Raw genomic sequence first — 23906 nt, 5'->3', positions numbered from 1 at the left:
AATTCCCCACTAGGCATACAAACACACACACCAACTGAATCATGAGGCTGAGTCATCAAAACCACAGGATTTTTTTTTAGGGAAAAAAGGAGTCGCCTAACTGACTTGCAAAACCTCTGCAAGTTAAAAATCAACAATGCAATCAAGAGAAAATAAATTTGAAAATCTCATCACCAATTTCAAATCTTGCTGGACTAACAAAGCAAGCTGCTTGCTAAAAACCACACAAACTCAACTCATTGCTCTTATTGTTTTCCTCTTTTAACTGAAAACCAGCACCAGTGGTGAATATTAAACAACCTCTGACATAATTTGGCAGCCTATAAACCTTTTATTATGTTACACTGTCATAAAAACATGAGTAAACTGTCAGAAGTAATAGCATTAAGGTTAACAGTGCTCAACAGCATGCTCTGTTCAGGGAAAAAAACAAAACAAATCAAGAGCAAATGGAAAATGGAGTAGCTGGGTGACACTACACTTGCAAAGCCTTGATTAAAATGCAAGAGCAGGGTCTCAAGGACAATTTAGCTTCATTCTTAGTTCATTCTCTGAGCAGCCTGGAGTCACAAATGACAGGCAGGGTGTAAGTGAAATGCCACAGGCCTGACTGTTTGATGCTGCAGCCAGCGTACTGCAACACAGCACTGAGGTCTCACCTGAGAGAGTAGGTATAGCCGGTGTTCTCTGGAGCACACTGTGGCGGCGTATATGTGTGCAGCTGGGAAAAATCCATGGTCATTCTTCTTTGTTTAGACTGCAAGAATCGGGATGCAAGTGACAGGACTTTTTAAGCCAGAGCTTACAAAGTGGAGGGGGATAACAGACAAACTAACTACTACGCATGCATTGCCTTGTTCAGCCTGTCTTTAGCACACAAATTAATTTTGCTAATGAGCTCAAGTTTTGCCACTGTGTTACTGTATTTCAAAAACGGATTCAGAAACCACATTTACACATTAAATACAATACCGCACTGGTAAATTCCCTGCCTCTTCCCAAATCAATTCCAGCGCTATTCACTAGGCTGCTCTCCAAGAAAACACAACAACCAGTTACTGCTACGCTACAACTCTGTAAGGAAGATTAACAGGCCCTAATGAGAGCTGCTGGACATTCCTTTTCCTCAGGAGCACAACAATGCTACTGTGGCTCTGACAGTGGAGGAGAGCTGGCCAACCTCTTCCTGCATGTTGGCTCCGGCTGGTTGTTGACAGAGGCTACAGACAGACACCAGTGAAGCTGTAGTGAATGACTTGTCTCTTCTCATCCGGCTGGTAACTGACGGGAATGGCTGGTAGTGACAGGGCAAAGAGAATGACGATCCTCACTCCCGTTGTATTAGTGTAGATTCCTCAGCAGGACAGCTACTCCTACAGTGACTGCTTGGGTCCGCTCCACACACAGACTGAGCAGTATTATGAAACCGAGTAAAACAGCAAGGGGTGGGGCTGAGTTTTAGGCAATGGGCGGGAAACAACTGCCCAGGGTTGAGCTTCTCATAGGGAAACTTGCATTATATGAACCAGCTGTGCAAATACTGTTATACATACACCAGTTTATTAATTTCACTGAGAAAAAAAACTACACAAACGTATACAAAAAACATGCAATAAATCCAACCTTCATGAGGATCATAATGTTCAACTGCAGTGACATTTTGGAAGCTGCAGTTAGTGCTGCAGTTTAATCGCAATATTTTATTTTATTTATTATTTTATTTATTTATTTATTTTATGAATATTTTTTCTGTTATTTTGTTTACCCCATTTATAATCACTGAGCGTAGGCTAAATCAGTGGTTCCCAATGTATGGGGTCAGAGGATAAATCTGAGGGGATGTGAGGTTATTACACTGTAAAATCTACCAAGTTGATTTTACATTTAAAAAATCTAGGAAGCCAATTGCCTTGAAAAAATATAACTACTAGTCTTAATTTATGTTAACTTTATATCTAATTGTCAAATTAACTTTGAAACGTTAAACTAATTTTGAGAAGTTGTTGAAACTTTAAAAAGACAAGTTTAATTGAATCAATCTTTTTAAGTGTTGGCAACTTCAGCAAACCCAATCTACTTTGCTATATATCTGTATTCTGAAGGTTGCAAACTAGCCAATAATATTTGCATTCTTAAACATGTTAACAAAACAGAGTGCGTAGATCTGCCTATATCATCATTGACAAACTCCTCTTTGTGATGATCAATTTAAATCAGACTAACTTAGCTCAGGGAGAGAAATTATCAGAAATTAATTATACAAAAAATATCCATAAAATGATATTTATAATAATAATTTTTGCAATTATTCTTGACTATTTGATTTTCCTTTTTTCTTTAAATCCTTTTTGTTTCACTTTTTAACCCTTTTTCTTTCTTTCCTTGTAACTTATAACTTATTACTTCTTCCTTCAGGTTTCAAAGAGGTTAAAACTGACGATTGCAACATACAAGAGGGTAGGATTTATTGCAGTATTGTTATATTAGACTGCATTAGTTTTAGCTGGATGTAACTAATAAACTTGTAGCTGGGTGTATATTGTCAGCCACATTGCATAGCGTACTTAAGGTTGTCAGCTATGAAAACGTAAAATTTAAGATGACTTTCCAATTTAGGTTTAACCCTTGGTCTTTAATGAACACAATAACTGTGTCTGCCTGGTTGATCTAACAATTTGTCATAAGAAGCTCAAATATGCTGCAAACAACTCCATTTCTGTGACTAAAACCTTCTCAGGAAGAAGGGAAATCCAACTTCTGATAATGCAATAACTGAGCGGCAAATAAAACAGATGGCTTTTCCTAAAATCCGCCACCAAAATCTCAGCCCATAATCTTAATCATGTTTCAAATCCGCACCCAAGTCTCCGAGCCGAAAAGACGGATAAACAGAAACAAATATCTAAAAGCCAAGAGGACGACTTTAATTCAGGCAGGATTAGTTTTATTTTGACTTGTGGACTGGTGCAATGAATCATGATGCCAGCACTGAATGTAGGCACTCCAAAATCAAATACCGGCCTCTTATATTACATCAGCTGGGCTACAACTACTGCAGGACTAAGAATAAGGAGCACGGGTAACACTGGAGTTCATAATAGAAACCTATTTATGTTGTAACTGAATATTTACAGGATTATTATAGCATTTAATCCTTGAGCTCATAATTCAAGAGACAGGCTCGACAATAACAGAGCATGCGACAATCTCACAAACACACACCTCCAATCTAAGCATGCTACACACAAATACACTGTTTGTTTTGCTGGCTCTTTTACGCAAACCACCTGCGACAAAGAGGGCAAACTACTGCGTCCTGTGACTAGTCCAGCTACTGTCAAAACAGTGTTTCAGACCGGCGCCGTGTAAAAACACATATTGAGTTTAATAATAACTGCACACAGTGTCCGGCCAAATGACATATAAGCCCCGTAGCATTCCCACATTGCTCGGTGCTAAATTTAAACGCCATGTATTTAGACTACGCCGTCACTCGCGATAGCACAGACTTACAGGCTTCAGCAACGACGCACTATCCCCATTTCTTATCATACAGAATCATTGAACATTTCTCAGACAAAACATGCACTCTTGACGACGGATAACACATTTACTAACTGATAATGTCGCAGATGTGTGAAAATCAACCATGAAAATAAGGCCTGAGACTGCGTTATTTGTGGGTAAAGGAGCTCAGCAAGGACAAGATAGATCTGGATAAAACGAAATGACACATTCACAACAGAAAGCTGCAGCTACATGAACGTATAGGATGTTATTAGCACGTCAACTTGCCCGCGTGGTAAGAGTCCATGTATGTTATTATTCTTTAAGAGCGTAATCCAAAGGGAAAAGATCCAAACATTACTGCCACGGAAGATGCGCAAACTTCTACCGGCATCGCGACGCACGGAAACCAAACGATTATTTATCACTGCGGAGCCGCAGATTCTAAAGGTTATTTTTTCTGAATAAAAAACACAAAAGTTTGCAAGTAGCTTGAGAGTGTTATGCTAGTGCACAACAAGCAGATTTCCAAAATGGCTTCCCGGGCGTAACAAAGCCAGAAGGATCGCTGTCGAGCTGATCCTCCCACTCCAGGGCCCTCTATTGTCGGCCAGGGCGCACACTTTAAATCTATTGGAGGACAGCAGCACTGCTGCAACGGCATGCACCGGGCTGCTGCTGGAGCTCCGTGCGCTCTCAAGGACCACACTATTGTTTAAGTTGACACTGAACGCCCGGAGGAGATTTCAACTGAAACTTCAGACCCCCGTATCACATCTGCCACCAAAACCATCATGAATAACCGATGATATACTACTAATAATGCATTACTATTACTGACACAGCTCACCGAAGTTCATCCAATGAAAACAAGAAGGCACATTTGTTTTGAATGCCCCAAATATTCTAATTATTAAAACATTTCTAGCAATCAATGTTGGTTTTTGCTACTAATTATAAAGTAAACAATAGCAAAATTAAAGAGGCACATCAGGGTTATATTCTGACCCATTTAAAGGTCCAGTGCATAGGATTTAGGAGGATATATTGGCAGAAACTGAATAAAACAAATATATTTTCTTTAGTGTATTATCCCCTGAAAATAAGAATCATTGTTTTTATTACATTAGAATGTGCCATTTATATCTACATAGGGAGCAGGTCCTTTATGGAGATATTATTTTGCACTGTCATGTTTTTACAGTTACCCAAAACAGACAAACCAAACACTGGCTCTAGGTAGGACCATTTGTGTTTTTGAATATATAATAATATTGATAAATTACCTAGTTATTTATATTTGTTTAGTCATGATGACACAACACAGTGACAGATGTATCAACGTTGCACAAAACCGTTACTCAGGAGACAATATAGTGAGTAAGGTGCTGCTTAAAACCCTCAGAGAATGAACGGCCCCCTCCCATCAAGATGTTTGAAGAAAATGTAAAACAACGTGTAGGAGTAAATGTAGGAGATGTAGGAGTTGTGTAGAGCTTTGCTGGTAATTTGCAAGAAGTCATCACAAACTAGTAAAAATACTAAAGCTGTAACTTGACCTGCAACAAACTAACAGACACAACCCTAAAGTCCCAACCTTTTTTTAATCTTACTACACACAAAAATAAATTGTGTGTAAAAATCTTGCAAACATAAGTTTTAAATATATTGTTCAGGAACCTTGATGACTCTGTAGTGTAACACAGAAAATGTCAAGTTTGCATAATTAGTACTTTTACTTTTGACACTAGCAGTACATTTAGCTAGTAGGGGTTATGTACAAGTAAGTCTTTCAGATGCAGGACATATATGATCAAAACCTGTATCTGATTCTCATAATTGAGCTGAGGAGAGCAAATAAGGTTTTGGCCAAGGCGCCATCTGCTGGACAGCAGTCTATACATTTCTTCAGAATGGACTTAGGACCCATTCTGACTGAGACACTGCAGAAAGCAGGCTATCTCTCTGCCGAACATTAAACAACAGAAGTTTTCACACCCTGTCTCAACCAAGATAAGACCTCTATTCTCATTTAGTATTCCTCATACAAGTGTGTTTGCAGATTAGCCAGTCACACTGATTGGTGGAAGAAGTAGAAGCAGTAGAGGTCACAAGATAAATCTGTGGGGTCATGATATAATAAATTGGACAAGAGCTAACAATAAAAAAACAACGTTCTGCAATAAAATCTGCAGTTATTTTGGTGACTTTTCTTAAATCTAATTCTAATTCTGGGACCTCTGGACAAGTTCTGGGACCAGTGATTTTTTATTGTTGCTCAGCCCATTCTAAATATCAAAATAATCGTTTCATATAAATCACTTTTGTAGGAACAATGCAATAACATACACTGTAACTTGCTGCAAATATTTTAAAAGCCGTAGCTGTAAAACATTATTAGTCCCTTTTCACCTGACTATGGAATGTGATAAGGGGCCCTAAACAGATACTGGGGATGGATGATACTATCGGCACGTCATTGGTGTCGGCCAACATTGGCTGATTTCTGCTGATATCACAAACCAATATTTTTTTTAACTGAGAAAGTGATAAGGTAGATAGGTATAAAACATGAACCCTGAGTTGAAGTATTTTTCTCATTTTGCACAATGAATGAATATTACATACACCAAGAAGTATTGCAATGCCTGCTGGTGGGCCATCACGATAAGAGTATGCATAATATGATGTTAATTCCAATACAGAAGAAACTTGATGTATCCATATTGGTTATCATCCAAATTAGTTGTTTTTATATCAGCATTAGAGCTCCAATGGTATGAGATTTTCACAATATGCTAACCGTTTAAGATCACGGTATTACAGGATTATTATAATTATCAGTCAGAATGACCCTTAAAATAATGAAAACAGAAGGGTTAGTTTTAGTCTAACAAATGTTTCATCACTAAAATTGAAACTTGAAACCATATTTTTAATGGAAGTATGTGTAAAAAGTTTCCCTTGAAGTAAAGGTAAGATTCTCGATCCATTTTTTTTCAATATCATAGACAAGCAAGTACGATAATAGTTTCATAGTTTAACTTTCATATCACAGTATATCTGAAAACTCAGCTCTAACCCCAACTTGCATATCAAATATTGTAAAAAATCCAATATTGTGCCTCTCTACCAGATACTGCTTCTTGTAAGGGCAAAATATTCATCTAAAAAGTAACAAGTAGGCCTAACTATAGCTGTAAGATTGATACATTGAAGTAAAAAAGATACAATATAAGTATAACATGACACAAAAAGGGAATAGTCAATTAAAGTCCAGTGTTGTCAGTAGCCCCTCTTTATCAAGCCGTGACTTCTGTCCTCTGTGTCTAGGACAGCCTGGAACCAGAGAAACATCTTGCACATGCTTGTATGCCATTGTGTCTATCAAGACAACCCAGTAAACAAACTCCAACTGTCTCACGGTTTCAACGAAGACGGAAGTGTACTAAATTGAAGCCCCAAGTTTTGCCGCTGCTGGTGTAAAGTCCAAGAAAGTTAAAGTAAAAAGCCACAACAGACAGGAAGTGTAGCTAAGTTAAAATGTGATTTATTGCAAGCCTTTCCTTTTCTGCAGCTGGACAAAAAGTGGTACTTTCAATGAGTCCGTGGACAAGGCGGTCAAGTGACCTTACAAGACATTAGCCTAGCGTTAGCCCCCTGCTACTGCACTGGTCAGTAAAAACAGAAGCTGTCAGTCTCTCTGCTTGTTTGTAGGCTTCGTCTTTACATTCAAGTATTTGTCAGTGTAAATGTCGCAGATATAAACAGTCCACGAAGACACAACACGTGTTCCCCCACAAAAACCACTGAACTACAGAGCAACGTGTGAACGATGCTATCAGCAAACTAAAGATTGGAGATAAGTTGAAGCTCTCATGACAGTTCAGGAGAGCACGCGCGTGTGAAATTAATTTACATGTTATCAATGCAGCGATGAGAGTACTCACATTTTGACTCTGACGACTGTCAGCTGCGTTTATCCTGAAGTCTGTTGCATCCACTTCGTTAAAGCTTCACGGGCAGTTGCACATTAACTCCCTTCAAAAGAGGACCTTATTCTAACGTTCGCCTTTCCCGCACACGGTCAGACTTTCCGTTGCGACACGTAAGTCACGTGCTGCAGTCCTTTTATGGTAAAAATGACCATATATGGGAGCTGTCAGAACGCCCTGAAACTGGCCTTTGGTGTAAAATAGCATCACTTAGTGGCCACTGTCAAGAACAACAACTAACAGTTAATTAATTAAAAAAACTGCTACTAGGCTATTACTATACCTACCTGTTCCCTCCAATTAATATTGATGATAAGACAAAGACGAAGACGCAGACTGTCTCCTCATTTGTCCCTTATGTGAGGTCTGACAGAAAAAAGTGTTTCAAGAAAATGAATTAACCCTTTAATGCCTTCACTAAGACAATAACAATTAACAATAACAATAATCAATGTTTCTTCAAAAAAAAAAAAAAAAAGAGACACACATGTTAAATAAAGACCTCTATTAAACGGTTGAGATTTTAACTCATAGAAATTATAAACAAATTACAATTGTTCATAATATGTTTGGACACCAATTTATATCAATGTGTTACCATGGAACTAATATTACCAGTTCTAGTATTATTTCCATGTATTGATTCTAGATATATGTACACTACTTAGAAAACATCTCAGAAGTGACAAAAAACATTCTGATATATATTTTTTAGTCAAAAATATAACAGAATAATATTAAATATATAGCATTGCCAAAGTGAATATTATATCCTTTATTTAATAAAAATGTATTTTTTTTAAAATGTATGATCTTAGCAACACTACCTTTACCATAAACGGGTTATTTAACCATTTGGTTAGGCATGGCTTTGGAAAGCTAAAAGTCATACTCACAGATTTATTTCAGCATATTTGTAATGGATAACATTAAATGTGTCATTAAGTATCGTTTTTTTATTACTTTGCTGGAAATGGTCAATTTTAATTTCATTAGCTTGCCTTTACTAACCATTAAAGGCCAAATGAACCATATTGGCAGAGCATGTTTAAAAAAGTTACATAAATCTGTTCAGTAAGACCTCAGAAACTATAACATGTTTATAAAGTATGCCTTTGAAAATCCCACCACAAAGAGCCCTAATGTCTAAAGTGTCTATTTTTGTCACTAACCTTCTGTAGGAGGCAAACTGAAAAGGCAGACTATTTAAAGACACAGCAACATCTAGTGCATTATTTAGCATATCATACCTAAACAGAACGGTGTAACGGTAAAAGGTTCTAAGATACTTCTAAGATATGAATAACATTGATTTTCAAGTCCTCACAGCATTAAAGTAGGCTATATCTGTGTATCTGTAAAGGGACTCGCTTTGGCAAAATGTTCAAGTTCACAGTAAGATTAAACCTTTTATACAGAACAGTGGAATAACGGAGCGACTTTTCCCTCCTTGAACAGGCAGTGTAAATGGGGTTTCTGTTTTCGTTTTATGTCTCTTTGAGTTCACTTGTGGTCAGTCTCTCCTGGTTGGTATTTGAGTGACATTTTGCAGATGAAGACTATAGGGGAGGCTCTGTCAAATTTGGGCCCCTGAGCCTGTGTGTGTCTTTAAGACCTGATCAATAATCTGTCCATGTGAACAACTCAATCTGTGAACAGTCAGAGAAAACCTGAAAAACTGGACACCTGTCATTTGTGGAATGATGGTGATGCCATACCATTGTTCTTGAGATCACATGACCTCATTATTGTAAGGGAAGATGATTCAGCCTGAGCGCAGACTACTCTGAATTTACGTCATTTTCCTATGGTGTGTAGAAGCTGTTTGTTTGGTCTATAGTTGCAGACATGAAGATCTTTATTTTTCTAGTGTGTGTGTGCTTCTTTCTCCCTGTGCAGCCTGAAGACATGGACCGCTGTAAGTAAATTAAACACTACAATTCTTCTGCTTTCCTGAGCCATGATAGCATTTGCAGTTTGGCTAGTTTCTGTTGACTATTTTCTTTTTAACAGATGCCTATTGTGAGAGTTGTCTAACAGCAGCACAAGGTATGGTGGATAATATTCACCTTGCCTCAGAGCAAGAATCAGTGGTTTAAAATGATACACACTAAATAATCATCCACCATTTGTATTTACTATTATCTTTAAGATAAAAAAAAAAAATAAAACCATATATATACAACCCCTCAGAGATTGAGAAAGCCATGAAGGAAGCCCCAGATGAGAGCAGACAGACAGTAGTTGAGAGGCTCATCAGTGGAGGTGTGTGTGAGAGACTGCTGTCCCACCAGCATGGCCATGTCTCTAAGGACAAAATGATATCCTCCTGCATGCACTTATTTGGTAAGATCACAAGGACATAACAATGAATTTGTGTGTTTTTACACTCTGATTAATAATTTATTTTTGAATCCCCAACCAGAGTCTCACCATGACCAGTTCCATATAGCTTTGGTGAACAAAGAACCAAAACATCTGGATATAGTCCTGTGTTATGAGCAGTCCACAGCATGTGTAGGGGTGAAACGCCAGTCTTTTGAGGTAGGCTGATGTGGGCATAATTGTGACATGTATAAACATAAATATCCATGTTGCTCCAATGAGAACTAACTGTGTTTAACTTTTGTGACAGAGTTCCAAAACCACCTTTACGGAGAGGCACATTGAGGCTCTGCTTCGAGACAACAAGGAACGTGTGCGCATTGCTCAGCCTGTACCTCCAGGTTCACCTGCGCACTCAAAAGATGAGTTGTAAAAACAGCAAACGACATTTTCCTTCCTGCTGAATGTATAATTGCTTGTTGTCATGACACTGTGTTTTTGAGTGCCAGTGTAATAAAGACATCATTGAAAAACTTTATCCTGGAATGTACATTATACGCACCATGGGCTTGCCTTTCAGCTATGTATACAAAGGGCTTCAGACCCATGTATTAAATAGGACACACATACTTGTATATTATGAGTTTTTAAAAAAAGACACCCTTGTCTGCATGGCTGTATGGGCACTGAAATAAATAAAGAAAAATTTAAGACATTTAAGTAGCAGAACTTATGCTATTATATTATCTTAAAAAAACATGAAAGGGGTGCCTTCTTTTTTTCTTTCTTTTTTTTTTATTGCTTAAGCACCTGCCCCCCCAAAATGTCTGTGCACATTCCTGGTAGGTTAATACTATGCACCAGTGATACTCAACTTGCAGCCCATGGGCCAAATCTGGCCTGCAATGGGATTCACAGTGAAAATAAACTGATTCGCAATGGACTTTTTATTTTTTAAAATGTGTTTACTTTTTGTACTTTGAATCTAAATAAGGTGCCAGACATCATACAAGGGATTAAATAGGCTAGAGCTTTTTTTTTTTTTTTTTAAAAAAAATAAAAATAGGCTACAGCAAACACATTGAAAACAGGCAATTTATTCATTCCACATGCTTCTGATAAATATTATCAATGTTAGATTGTTAACTGACATTAATGACATTAATTTCCATCATCTTCATCCTGCACGTTTTTGTACTTATTTATTAATATAGTTTATTTTGCACAGTTATCTTGCTATTTTGCTATCCCTTTGCTGCTGCAATGTTGGAAATTTCCCCACTGTGGGACTAATAAAGGATTATCTTATTTTATCTTATCTTATTTTAACAGGCTCCTGGCTTCCTGCCAATTACAAAAGTGGCCCCTGGATGAAACAAATTGTGCTTCCCTGCTATACACAATGCACAGAGTTGACAGAACGCTGTTATGTATTATGGACAAAAGGAAAAATGTCCGTTTTAATCTGTCACAAATTAGCTGATTTAAAATGTATATAGTGAGGTAATTGCCCGACAAAGATCTCGTTCCATTTTTCTCATAGTTTCACCCTTTACATTCCTGTACGTAGTTTACTATCTCTTTCCCACCATATTTGCATAAAACGTTCATCAAAACGTTCTAGAATCTTTTTTTCTCGGTGCGTGACTGACAATGGAATAAAATGGTTGATAATAGCAACGTGGACAGGTAGCGTGGACCGTATTGGAACGTGGCCGGCGCGCTGTTGCTAGGAGGCGCTGTTGGAGCCCGGAAGAGTTGAAAGCGATGATGATGGGCAACCCGAGATTGAAGGAGAAATATGAGGTGTATGCCGCTTAAAGCTCCACTTTGTTGTTTCTCTGCGACATTTGTGCGTGTCTAACAATCCCGAGGTGGGGAGAAAGAAAGGAGAGATCACTTTTCTCCCCATTTTGAAGGTAAGAAAGGGGTAATGACCTATAATAGGCACGGGTGCAACGTTATGAACTGCCTTTCTGCCAGGGCACATCTGGACTGGCGTCCGTATGGTTTTAATAGAGGCTTGAAATCGAGTATCTCTCAGATTATACCAGATCTGCCGGTATCGAGCTTGCTGTGTAATAGCCGGGTACTAAAGGAAACCATCCCCACCTCCTCTGTGCTGTCACCAGGCTGTAATGAATCAGTGTGCGGTAGCTACTGTAATTAGGCGACTGGAGACCACAAGGTTACTGGCAGCATCGTAAGGACCCCTGTTTGAATAACTGAGAGATGGTAATTTTAATAGATAGACTCTATAGACTAAACCACATTAATGTCAAACGAGATTTAATTGAAATGTTATAATTTTGTCCACACAACAGCTGTTCGCCTGGGCTAACGCCCTGTGTTACTCTACCTGTCTGTGAAAGCTTTGGTCTATCCATTTGCTGACAGGCATTTCAAAAATAGACAGTGTATTGATTAGACACACATATGCATTTCCATAAGACACGGAGAGGGAAGTCAGTCAGTCACCAGCAGTTTGTCAGGGAAGAATGGCAGGAATGTGATGAGTCTGATAAAACCATTAAAGGCAGACAGACCCTCTTTTGTTGTAGGCTATTTGTCCTGCTCTTCCACGTATAATCACAGATGGTTTCCTCTAGTGATCCACACCCAGTCTAAGCTCACATGTCCACTGACTTGTGGACGTCCATCTAATCCCACACTCTCCATTTAATTTAACAGCTGGGTGACGAGGCTACATGGTGTGTCTCTTCTGTTCAGAGAGTGGATGTGTGGGTGTCCCGAGATGGAAAGCTATGAGGAGTTCTGTCTGCGGACTATGGCCATATTGCAGGAGGAGGGGAAATTCAAGAAGACGACATGTGAGCCATTGTGCACCCTGAAGGCTCTCTCTGTCATCCGCTTCCATGGAAGGGCTGTGCTTTCGCCGCTGGTGAGGAGGAAATAAACAGACACGAGAGCTGAAAAACAAGATGTAGCTAAGCCTTTTGCAGTTTCTAAGTATCTTTATGAAAAGTAGAAAGAGAACACTTGGTGTTCAGGAGATCTGCAGATGGCTTAGTGTCCAGAGTCCATATATCTGGCACTGTCCTGGCTGTGTTTTTGTATCTTTAAGCTGCATAGTAACAGAAAGCTTACTCTGTTCAGGAACAGAATGAGAACGATTTAGAAAAGATGTATTTCAGACACACACAGCGATACATAAACACATAGTTTGGATTAGGTTAATTCAGGGGAAAACATGTCTTTTTGAGCTACCTATGTCTGAAACACGTGGCCTGAGTAGTCCAAATTAGATCAGCAGTTGGCAGGGGATCGAGAGAGCAGATAATTGATGACGAGGAACACTGAGGCTGTTTGATGTCAGTCAGGAGAATCCGTCTGCTAGTGACTGCTGACAAAACGACTTCTCAGGAATAGCCATATGATGGAGAGAGGCCAGCGTGAAGCTAAGGGTGGTTGAAGATTTCTCACTGAAACAAAGGAGACACAAACATATAGCAGAGGAAGAGTGACTGTCCTGTCTGTAATACCTGAAAATAGATCACAACCAAACCTCATGAAATAAACTTTGTGTACAGGAAACCTAGTAATAACCAGTGTTGTGTAGCTGGAGAGGTACACGTTTATGAATCAGTGTATTAAACAGTGTGTATTTCCTTTTTCTAGTTGAGTGCAGAGCAGCGCAACGAGATGTGTGACCACAGGCGGAGGGCGGTCCAGCTGGAGGTGAACAGGCACAACCAGAAGAGGAACAACCTTTTAGCGCGGGTTCAAGACATACTGGACCAAGCTCAGGTCAGTAGCACAGTATGGAAAAATGAATATGAGATGTTTGGTGAAATTAATGTGATATTGGCTTATGGTGTACACTGAATATTAAGCCACTTTGTTCATTTCATAAACATGTTTTATCTAAAATTCAATATGTGAAATAGGTCTGTGTGTCAGTCCCACGATACAGCACGAAAACTAAATTACAGTCTGTCCCAGAATCTCTCATGACATTTGCAGACTTGAATACAGGTTGTCTGACTCAACACTGTCTCTGTGAGGCTGTGCTATTTTTACCTGATTATGGTCCTTTTTTGTCAACTCAACATCCAAAGCAATATTGTTTACTTGCAAATTCCGGGTTGTTAAACAAACATGACTGGCTAATTATTGTCTTTTACTGCTGCTGCTTCCGTGATGTGTTTTTGTCACAACCAAAAGGATGTCTGCAGTATGTATATCTACTGGTAAACCAACATCAACAATCCAGACTCAGCTATATGTTAAGATATCTGGATTAATATCAAGTGTGTCACTTAAAGAGTCTCAGGTGTGGAAATAGCATGGAAACACTGACTGACTGATGTTAAGTTGATGTTAATTTTCCTATATTTTTTCATATCGTAACATGTTTTATCTGAATTTGGATAACATCCTTGACAAGTGACTTGTTTTTAGTTTAGTGACATTTAGCTGACAACCAGCATATGTCTGTCTGATTTTTTATATTGTTTGTATGTCTATGATGAATGAACTGCTTTAAAGGGGAATATCACCTAAATTAATATATCCAATAATAATAATCCAATATAATATTATTTATATTATTTCATTTTTTTATCATGAGCTACTCTCTTAAAGCCAGACACCAGAGATGTAAGTGTCAAACATGATGTCATGTGGTATAAAGTATGGAGCTGCTCTATAGACTGTGAATGGGAGACAGATTTTGTATACCCACAGAACGTTTGTTGTTTTTTGTACCAAATGATCTTTATTCTATTGTGGTGTTCTCGGGTCTGAAACAGAAAATACTCAGAGCATCCTTCTGGGTGCTCTCATTGTTGTTTATAACATCGCTCCCATTTATTTTTTATGGAGCAGCTCCTGATGTTTTTGGACTACCCTGGACTATAGATGTAATATACATGAAATCTGAAAATGGTGACGTTCCCCTTTTAAAGGTGTACTATGCAGGAATTGGTCGGTTTGTAAACAGTATTGCTAGTGAAAGTGAAAGCCAATCCGAGTGTTGTCTGCTTGGCATTTTGCCTCACTATATTTGCGTTTTTTCTGCACTGTTTATGTAGCTACCTCTCTTTTGGCTTTTTAGGATAGTCCTGAATAGTATACCTTAAAGTTTTGGCCATATAATTCCATCAGCTGGTCATTTGTTATTGCCACTTTTGATTTGAGCGATTATATAATGATCAGTCTTTATTACTTATTGTCTCCACACAGGCAGATAAAGTACCAAGTGAAGATGTTAACAAGCTGCCAGTTTCTAAATCTGCGACAGTCAGTGGCTACACCCTGGTCACTGACTCTCCTGGACTTCCCAGAGACCCTGGATTTGAGCTTCAAACAAGTGATCAGCCTGACGCTCCATGCTCTGAGGCTCCCACCCTCAATGGCTACAAGGCAGTGGAGGAGGTGATGGTGGAGAAGGAGGAGAGGAGTGAGGAGGAAGAGGATGAGGAGGAGGAAGATATTAGTTTGGACAGCCTTCTTAAGAGATCAAGAGAGTATGTGAAAAGAGAGCAGAGTCAGCAGGGGTCAAAAGTTGTCCAGACAGTCACCAGAACTCCCCCGCTGCAGACTGTCTCTGACAAGGGGAACAAGAGCTGTAGTCCTGTGGGAGACACGGGCGTTGAGTTTGGATTCAGTCTGCACCATAGCCCTGTTGGCCCACCTCAGACACAAATCCAGCATCAGACTCTGTACAACCCCAGTCCCCAACAGTCTGGCTGCCTCTCACCCAGTCTCCCCAATCGGTATGCTCGTCTCCCCAGTCCAGAGTCCAACATTAGTCCCCGTGCACAGAGGCGCAGACCACGCCCAGTTTCTACAGGGAACATTCATATTTCATTTCCCATCGGCCCAGCAGACCTTATCCCTCGAAGCCCAGTAAGATCAGGGGAAGGTGCTGGCATGGCAGATATTGGAGAAGCTCTCTCAGGGGCCATAAAGTCCCCCGATCACTGGGGCTCGGTGGGGAGTGAAAGTGACGGTGGTGTCAGCAGGAGTGGCACTCGTCGATCCAGCCACGGTGGTACCAGTCCAATGCAGGACACCTGTAGCCCCGTTAGTGCCTCAGGACACAGCAAGGGACACCATGACCATCTGGCTGCAGGATTTCGCCGGCGCTGCCACACCCTAGACAGCCAGCTCCACAGCTACCACTCTGGAGTTGAGCACATAGACCGCAGCCAGGAAAGGGTTCCTCGCTTCATGGCAGGAGTAACATGGATGGCTCCAAGTTGGCGCACCCCTGCAGCCCCCTTAAACCAGCCGTATGAGGTAGATAATCCCTCAACATCTCTGCTGAGGCCCCGCATGACTCCTGACTTGGCCCAGGTCACATTCAGGAGGGACCCTGATGACCCTCTGGAGACAAACACTGGAAAGATCACTCCAACTATCCTCAGAAATGTAGCTGAGGCACAGGCCAGCAAGACAGGTGAGACTCTCTTGAAAAGTCCCTGTAATACACACAGGATTTATTAAAATCAACAGAGTTAAACTGTGTCATTTCCACTGAAATCACTGTTTCTCTCACTGCAGTTTTTTGGTTAAATTTTGTATGATGTAGAGACGGGGGAGGCAAGGAAAAAGGTCAAATCTTTAAAATGTAAAAGAGAAACAATTTTACATGTTTTTATTTGTGCACATCAACAGAGCAGACCCAGAGGCGAGCACAGGCTCTGGAGGACATGCAAAGGCGTCTGGAGGAGGAGCATGCCTTGCAGATGTCTCTGCTCCTGGCTGAGCAGGAGGAAGAGCAACAGCGCCTCTGTCTGGTCAGCACATGGAATCACAAAATACACAGTCTAAATAGAAGTAGATACCAAAAATTATTATTTTTTGTGCTGTATTTTTATCAGTTATTTTAAACCTTACAAAGAAAAGCAACATCAAAACCTATTACATGTATTTTGTTGTTTAACTGAAGAGGGAATGTCCTCTCTTTTGCTTTTCTCCTTGAATATAAGATCGGCTTCAGTTTATTATAATGTGTTGAGATGCTTTTCACAAACTATTTAAGCCTCTAAACCTAAGCAAATTGGTCTGATTTTGTTTGAAAAATTGCAAGAAAGTAGTAAAAGGTCACAAAAAATGATCTGAAAATTAGTTTAAAAAATAGTAAAATGAAAAATTCTATGCAAAAATATCCAGAAAACTATATTGTAAACATATATTTAGAATTATTTTACAGAGAAAAATGTATACATATATTGTTTTTCAGATTTTTTATGAATATTTTTTAGATTATTGTCTTTGTCTTCCACATTTATTTTTAATTTGCTTATTTTCAGGTACTTTTTTTTCTTTTTACAGTTTTTCCCCTAATTTTGGCTTCTATTTTGTGAAGTTGCTCATTGGTTTATACCCATGTTTTTAAAAGAAGTCAAGCCAGTTTACTCAGATTTTAAAATGTTAAGTTTAAAGTGCCAAAAAGTGTTTTGTTTTTGTGTGTGTGTGTGTGTGTGTGTGTGTGTGTGTACTGTGTGTGTACGCATGTGTTCAGGAGCTCGAGGAGACAGAGAGAAGACTGAAGGAGCAGGGCTGCGTGCGGCCTTTGAGTGCAGATGCTTGTGGGTGGAGCTGTAGGTCTGTGAGTGACAGCCGTCCTGTTGTTAGCCCCTCCTGCCCGGGACTAAGCCCAGCCCACACACCATCTGAGCGATCACCAGGACACAGTATAGGTGACACCATGCTCACTGTTTTGGAGTTTGTAACAGTGGTGATAAAAGACCACAGAGACAGAAAAGTTTTGTGGTTTATTAACTCTGGAAAAATTGTTTTCCAAAATTGTCTTTTATGAAAACCCAAAAGCATAAAACTTTAAGATTTCTGTCCATATTCTATATTCCAAACTTCCTAACTTTCCAAACACATGCAGACTGTTCAAAACAGAGATGATCAAACACCTAAACTGAATGTATCTGTTTCTCCCTCCAGGTTTTCCCAGTCCTGTAACTTCCAGTGTGTCCTCTCCGTCTGTCCAGCCTCCAGTCTTTCTGTGGGGGCCCACATGGGCAGTTAGCAAACCTCGAGCGCGGCTTAGTCTGGTGGGTACGCACAAGTAGACAAGAGGATGTGTGTGACTGCGTGTGTTTATACATTAATTTTTTACTATGCTTCCACACTGACAACAGATATGGCCTGAGGCACTGTGTTTCTGTCTCTGTCTCCGTCTTCTGTCTCTAGTCTTGTGAATACAATATCTCAAAAACGCCTTGAGTTAATTTTTTTCGAATTTGGTGCAAAAGTCCACTTCCACTCAATGATGAAGTTATAGATTTTGATGGTCAAAGGTCAAGGTCACTGTGTTTTTGGCCAGAACTCCTAAAAATGACAAAGTTTCACACAAATGTCTCATAGGATGAAATGATGTCATTGATACCAAGTTCAAGGATGTTTATACCAAATCTGAAGAAATTCCGTCAAGGTGTTGCTGCGACCTTCACAAAAATAAGACGAACAAAAGGTCACAGTGACCTTGACCTTTGACCACCAAATTCTAATCAGTTAATCCTCCAAGCGGATGTTTTCACCCAATTTAAAGAAATTCCTTCAAGATGTTTCAATTTCAAGTTCGCAAAAATAGGACGGATGGACGGACAGGCTTATTTCTCTAATGTTCTCTGTGTTTCTGTCTTGGTCTTCAGGTTCTGACAGCAGAGCAGCAGAGAGCATTCTGTCGAATTGGCGCCATTATTCGCGGCTTCCTCACTCGCAGACTGCTCAAAACAGAGAAGGTCAAACACCTGCGCCAGACCATCACGGTGAGATAACAACCTGACACACACACACACACACACACACACACACACACACAGACACACACTTAAAATTAGCACAACCAATTAAAAAAACACCAATTTATTTGTCATAAGTGTTGTTTAATAAGTGTAAAGTGATGTTAGTGACTGTAGAATAAAACGTTTTGAATGTGCACTGTATATGTGTTTAGGATACGCAGGAGTTCATCCGCTCATTCCAGTCTGAAGCTCCGCAGAAGAGAGGCCCCTGCTCAGCACAAGATCGCTCCCTGCAGGAGAGAGTTAAAGCCCAGGTATGAATGTGTAGTCATTGTCTCTAGAAAGCAGAGGTCCACTGATCTTTATGTTTATGTTTGCATCTTCTGTCCCTCAGTTACGTGCAGCCCTTTATGACATCCATGACATCTTCTTTGAAATGCCTCTGGGGGATCGATTAGCACTGCTGCAACAGGACAGGGAGCTCCGAGCAGAGAGGAAGCTACGAGACATGGTAACCTGAAAATCAATTGACCACATATTTAATGAAACACTGACATTTATTGCTCCCTTTTTAACCTTTTGAACCTGAATCAGCTTGTTGTTGTTGTTGTTGTTTTTTTTTTTTAAAACATGGGAACAACGCAATGAGCAATAAAGAAGAAATGAGCCAAAAATTTGCAAGAAGTTAGCAAAAAAATACAAGAAAATGACCTGAAAATAAGTGGGTAAAAACAACTGAAATTGAAAAAAAGTGGTTAAAAGAAATATAATTCTGTAATATATTTTTAAATTTGTAATTACAATAATTATAAAAATATAGTTTATCCCTGGCTTTTTGCTTTTTTCTCGAGACATTTTCCCCTAGCTCTTTGAAAGTAATTTTCTAAATCTGCCAATTTCTTGGAATTTCTCACCGGGCTGCTTGTTGCCTTTTTCACCATGGAAAGAAATCACACTAATTTGCTCAGGGGTCAAAGGGTTAAATACTTGTGATAGGTGTCTGAAAGCAGCACAAGAAAAGTGATGTTGCTCCCGGTTTAAGAAAGGCCCAACGTTCAGACATCTTTTCACTCTCAGCACAAAGTTTGGTTTGGCGAGCACTGAAGCATTCATGTGTACGATTTGTAGAATGTTTGTCAAACTAAAAAATCAAGACAGTTATGGCTTATTATTTTCATATGTGATTTGTTTCTGTGTGTCTGTTTAGTTTAATTATACTTTTTATTATTATTCTACCTGCTGAGATGGTGGTACTTAAAAAAATAATTACTATAAGCTGTATTAAGCCAATCAGGAGACACTCACTCTAAGTAAAAGATAATCCATTAACATGCACAAAATTATAAAAAATGTGAATAGTCTTTGGCAATTAGACCCCTTTGTGATGCCATGAGAGTCCCGTTATGGAGGTTAGATGCTGGTGGTGGTGATGGGATGAAGAGGATGCTCAGAAACTGACTGTGATGAGGAGCAGACTTTTAATGAGCTCGACGTCCTGATGATATGATGACTGGAGGTGGATGAGATGGAGAAGGAAGACAGAAGAGAGGAAAACATATTTAGAGTTTGAAAGCAGCAACCTGATTGGCTGATAGAGACTGACACAAAATGCCTATAATTAGCTGATTGGAAGAAGTGGGAGGAGTGAGATAGAGAGAGAACTGTGAATTAAAAAGGTACAAACAAAGTCTTCCTGATTGAACTTACACAGAGCCTCATATTGCACCTTGATTACCAAATTACAAAGTGACTTAGAATAAAGAAACACAGCTTTGTGACATCCTTATGACATGCCTCATCTTGTGCTGTTAGCGTCAGTGCTTTTATCCTAAACTGCGCTCTTTGCTGACTGTGTCAAACCTGCAGGAGAAAGCCAAGTGCCCCAAGGAGCGAGTGGTTCTGTCTGCTGCCACACAGAGGTCCCTGGACAGAAAAAAGAGGTGCGATGGGAAAGAGGAACACAGCCTCACATTGCAGATGGAATCTTGTTTTAAGTGTTAATGTTTTCAGTGATGAGATCCAGTGATCTGCAGTGTTGTTAGTGTGTGTATTTGGTACTTTTTAGGGTTGGTGAATCCCCAGCACAGGCTAGAAAGATGCAGCAGAAGCCAAAGAGCCCCACAGCCAACAGGTGATTTTTATTTGGTTTGGTTTTGTGCGTCACACATATTTTTTTTTAGATTATCTCTAAATGCATACTTTTTTCCTTTCCCAGAGTCCTGAAGCCAAGCCAAGGCCAAAATTCTCCCACTTCAGGCCAGCTGAACCGCCAGGGGTGAGTTTAAAATTGTTTCACCATAGTGCCTTAAATTGCTGTCATAAATCAGACAAACTGTAATTTATTTGGACAACGTTCAACAGGTCAGAAATCCACTTGCTGGAATGATTTTTTTATTTTCACCTACACAAATGGTTTTATTGTTAATTTGTTGTTGTTAACTTAATTGTTTTTTTTATCTACATTTTAAGTTAGTGAATCAGAAAAAGGACACAGTTTACCTTTGATTTATCGGGCATCAGACTTGCTGTCATACTTGTGGCATACATAGTTTGAGCTTTCGCCTATATCTTACAATGCTATTCAACTAAAATTCTGTTTCTGGGATAATTGAAATGCTTGCCTGAAGTATAGCTCATAAACTTTGTCTTTCCTGGACCTTCTCAGTGCCCAAGCAGTATTGTACATGTGCAACTCTCAATAGAGATGTGAAGGAAATGAGATAGTTCATTACATATGTACTTCCATCATCAGCTCTGGAAAAACTGATGTGCAACATCACTGTCATGCCAATATTGACAGTAAAGCTAACCCTCGAGTGTCATATTGTGATTTTACAACAGTTACGTGGAAAATAAAAGATACAATCAAAATGTATTCGTATTGTGGCACAATTCAGTCTTGAATTAAAACACTTTTTGCTAGTGTTAACTCCATGGAAATTCATAGGATCTGACTAATAACTGGAAAATAATCACAGGATCAAGGACAAATGAAATTTCGTTAAATCAAATTTGTTAAAATCTGTGTTTGTAAGCACTTCATTTGGTTCTACTGCCAAATTCATGGGAAACGACATCAGAGAGGACCTATGGTAGTGAAATTTGCATCAAGTTCACAAGCAGCAACTCTGGTGGACGTTCCTGCAGCCAGCATGTCGATGGCACGCACCCTCAAAAGAGTGACCTTTTGTAGACACCAGTGTAGTAATCAAGCTGTTTAATCAGCATCTGGAGAGCCCACACCTGCTCTCTGCTGTTTATATTCCACCTATCAGCAAATACGTAGCAGCAGATTTGCTAGTTTTGTACATTTTAATGAAAGGCAACACTGAATTTGATTCATGGCTGTTTCCTCTCAGGAGCTGGTACAGAAAGACCCCAGAGGAGAGAGTGAGGCGTTCAGACAACCTGAAGAAGCAGCACTCTCTGGGTTAACGGGTGATTCACCATCCCCCCCTGACCTATGAACTTGAATTTTTAGTCTTTGAATACAAACCTTGCAATTTCAGTCAGTGCTGCTAATATGATTGTCTCATCTACCCTCTGAAATTCAAATGATTGTATTCACTACCACACTTTAGCTCACTGATATACATCATCACAATGCCTTTGTTTCTGACTGTTGTAACTTGCTGAATTTTTGAGGTGGCAAGAACCGATTGTTATCCACAAATCTTACTTGTAGCTTGATACTGTGTGTGGAGGTAGGTACATTTTACATTTTAGTGGAAAATAAAGTTCTCTGCTTAAATGCAAGCGAGAAAAAGGTCAGAGTTAACGTGATGTAACTCAATATTTTTATCTGTGCCTAAGAACTATGCCTTTGCTCTTGTAACATTTTAGCATGCATACATTTATGTAATGTCATCATCTAGTGCTTATATCTGTAAAAATCAATTTTGATGCTGACAGTCACATAATGTAGTTTACGTATGGAGAGTATTAAAGGGACAGTTCACCCAAAAGCATTTTTTTCCCCTCTTACTTTTAGTGCTATTTATCAATGAAGATTGTTTTGGTCCAAGTTGTCAAGTGTAGGAGATATCAGCCGTAGAGATGTCTGCCTTTTCTTAAATATAATTAAACTAGATGGCACTTGCGCCAAAAAATACATTTGAAAAACTCAACAACGTATCTTTGCAGAAACCATGAGCCGGTTACTCAGAATAATCCACAGACCTTGTTGCTTGCAGTTTCATGCAGGAACTATTATATTTCTACCAAACTGCATTCACCAAATATCACCAAACACAGGAAACATGCATCTACACAGATGAGAGGCTCATACTTGTGACAGCATGAGAGTCAATCATTAATGTTGTCTTTTGGCCTGAGTTGTAATGTTAGCTCGCTTGTGTGAGTGAGCAGTATTACCTAGTTGTTAGCACAGTTCCTTCTGAGCAGTGATGTGATCATCACACCATTATACTCAAGAGAGTATAATGGTCGATTACTTCAACAACTCACACCAAAAACAATCTAAATTGGTAAATAAGACCACAGGTAAGAAGTAAAATTTGTGTTTTTGATTGTGGAGTGAGCTATACATTAAAGTGAGTGAAATTCATGAATTAGAAATTTTTTGTTTAAGGGCTTTGAGTACCTGTTTGTGCTTTGCTCCTTAAATGGTGCCGTGTTTACAGTACACTGAGACATTTCAACATTTGACTTAAATCAATGCAAAATAAAAAAAAAAACAACAACCCAACAACATAGAGCAACGTTGTTTACACACTGGCATGCTGTTACATTAATTTAGCTTCACATAACAAGAGATGCACAGCAGACACTGAGTTCCTCTGGAGACACACTGACCATTAAAAATTCTGATTAATAAAACTAAGTTAATAAGACCATGTAAAATGCATGCCAAATTCTCTAAAAATATTTCCCTATTGTTCACTGCCCACATCAAGAATAAGGGTCAGACTCTGAATAAAAGAATATTTATGTAAACACATCATCTAACCACATGTTCAGGAACTGGTACACCCACTTGTTTACTGCGATACCACGCCGACGTATACTAGCCAGTCAGTATTTTTCAGTGTGCTGATGTTGTTTGCCGGTAATACCGTATGCTCTCTTTTATTTATTGATTTTTTTTAAATGCCAGATTGTCATGTTTTCTATGACCTGAATAAAATCTGAATTTATTTGAATTTTATGACCTCTGACTGATTCATGATAAAAAGGAAAGATATTTGGATTCAAACTGGCTTGACTCAACAAGCTCCCAGTCGGTGCAGTCAGGATGTCAATGGCACGCTCCTTCAAAAGAGAAGTATTTTACTGTGACCATCACAAGGCACACCTGTGTGGTAATCATGCTGTTTAATCAGCAACTTGA

At 39.2% G+C, this 23906-nt stretch overlaps 3 protein-coding genes across 10 annotated transcripts in view; 2 read left to right on the top strand and 1 right to left on the bottom strand.

The window, feature by feature from the left end:
• The window catches only part of sun1b (Sad1 and UNC84 domain containing 1b), a 37773-nt gene extending 30159 nt beyond the window's left edge, over window positions 1-7614 (bottom strand). For 4 of the 8 annotated variants that reach the window (XM_042505624.2, XM_088091114.1, XM_042505626.2 and 1 more), the window contains exons 1-2: window positions 1181-3757; window positions 660-757 (exon numbers count right to left, since the gene is read on the bottom strand). In XM_042505624.2, the coding sequence (XP_042361558.2) occupies window positions 660-757; window positions 1181-1270 (188 nt within the window). In that variant the 5' untranslated portion in view covers window positions 1271-3757. Of the gene's footprint in view, window positions 1-659; window positions 758-1180; window positions 3758-3795; window positions 4058-7457 lie in introns of those variants that run through there. The other 4 variants (XM_088091116.1, XM_088091117.1, XM_042505625.2 and 1 more) reach the window with 3 other exon arrangements.
• Window positions 7615-9263: 1649 nt separating this feature from the next.
• On the top strand, window positions 9264-10365 carry LOC148186479 (uncharacterized). Its single transcript, XM_088069256.1, has 5 exons — window positions 9264-9420; window positions 9516-9551; window positions 9696-9848; window positions 9928-10046; window positions 10138-10365. The coding sequence occupies exons 1-5, from the start codon at window positions 9351-9353 to the stop codon at window positions 10258-10260; spliced, it is 501 nt and encodes a 166-aa protein (XP_087925382.1). The 5' UTR covers window positions 9264-9350; the 3' UTR covers window positions 10261-10365.
• Window positions 10366-11578: 1213 nt separating this feature from the next.
• ccp110 (centriolar coiled-coil protein 110) lies at window positions 11579-23718 on the top strand. The gene is made up of 14 exons (XM_042505286.2): window positions 11579-11746; window positions 12519-12729; window positions 13467-13595; window positions 15033-16251; window positions 16470-16591; window positions 17320-17497; window positions 17754-17863; window positions 18464-18580; window positions 18769-18870; window positions 18951-19067; window positions 20423-20496; window positions 20622-20687; window positions 20772-20831; window positions 21916-23718. The coding sequence occupies exons 2-14, from the start codon at window positions 12565-12567 to the stop codon at window positions 21989-21991; spliced, it is 2535 nt and encodes an 844-aa protein (XP_042361220.2). The 5' UTR covers window positions 11579-11746; window positions 12519-12564; the 3' UTR covers window positions 21992-23718.
• The last annotated feature ends 188 nt before the right edge of the window (window positions 23719-23906 follow it).

This window comes from Plectropomus leopardus, chromosome 18 (genome assembly GCF_026936395.1).
Source record: "Plectropomus leopardus strain MGB_pleo_1.0 chromosome 18, ASM2693639v1, whole genome shotgun sequence".
Classification (NCBI taxonomy): Eukaryota; Metazoa; Chordata; class Actinopteri; order Perciformes; family Serranidae; genus Plectropomus; species Plectropomus leopardus.
This window is presented reverse-complemented; position numbering and strand designations above follow the sequence as displayed.

Bases quoted from the DNA above. Each gene is read 5' to 3' on its own strand.
- LOC148186479 (XM_088069256.1), top strand. From the start codon at position 9,351: ATGAAGATCTTTATTTTTCTAGTGTGTGTGTGCTTCTTTCTCCCTGTG. The intron at 9,552-9,695 runs GTATGGTGGATA...ACAACCCCTCAG, and splicing joins TTGTCTAACAGCAGCACAAG to AGATTGAGAAAGCCATGAAG. The intron at 10,047-10,137 runs GTAGGCTGATGT...CTTTTGTGACAG, and splicing joins TGAAACGCCAGTCTTTTGAG to AGTTCCAAAACCACCTTTAC.
- ccp110 (XM_042505286.2), top strand. From the start codon at position 12,565: ATGTGTGGGTGTCCCGAGATGGAAAGCTATGAGGAGTTCTGTCTGCGG. The intron at 13,596-15,032 runs GTCAGTAGCACA...GTCTCCACACAG, and splicing joins ACATACTGGACCAAGCTCAG to GCAGATAAAGTACCAAGTGA. The intron at 20,497-20,621 runs GTGCGATGGGAA...GGTACTTTTTAG, and splicing joins TCCCTGGACAGAAAAAAGAG to GGTTGGTGAATCCCCAGCAC.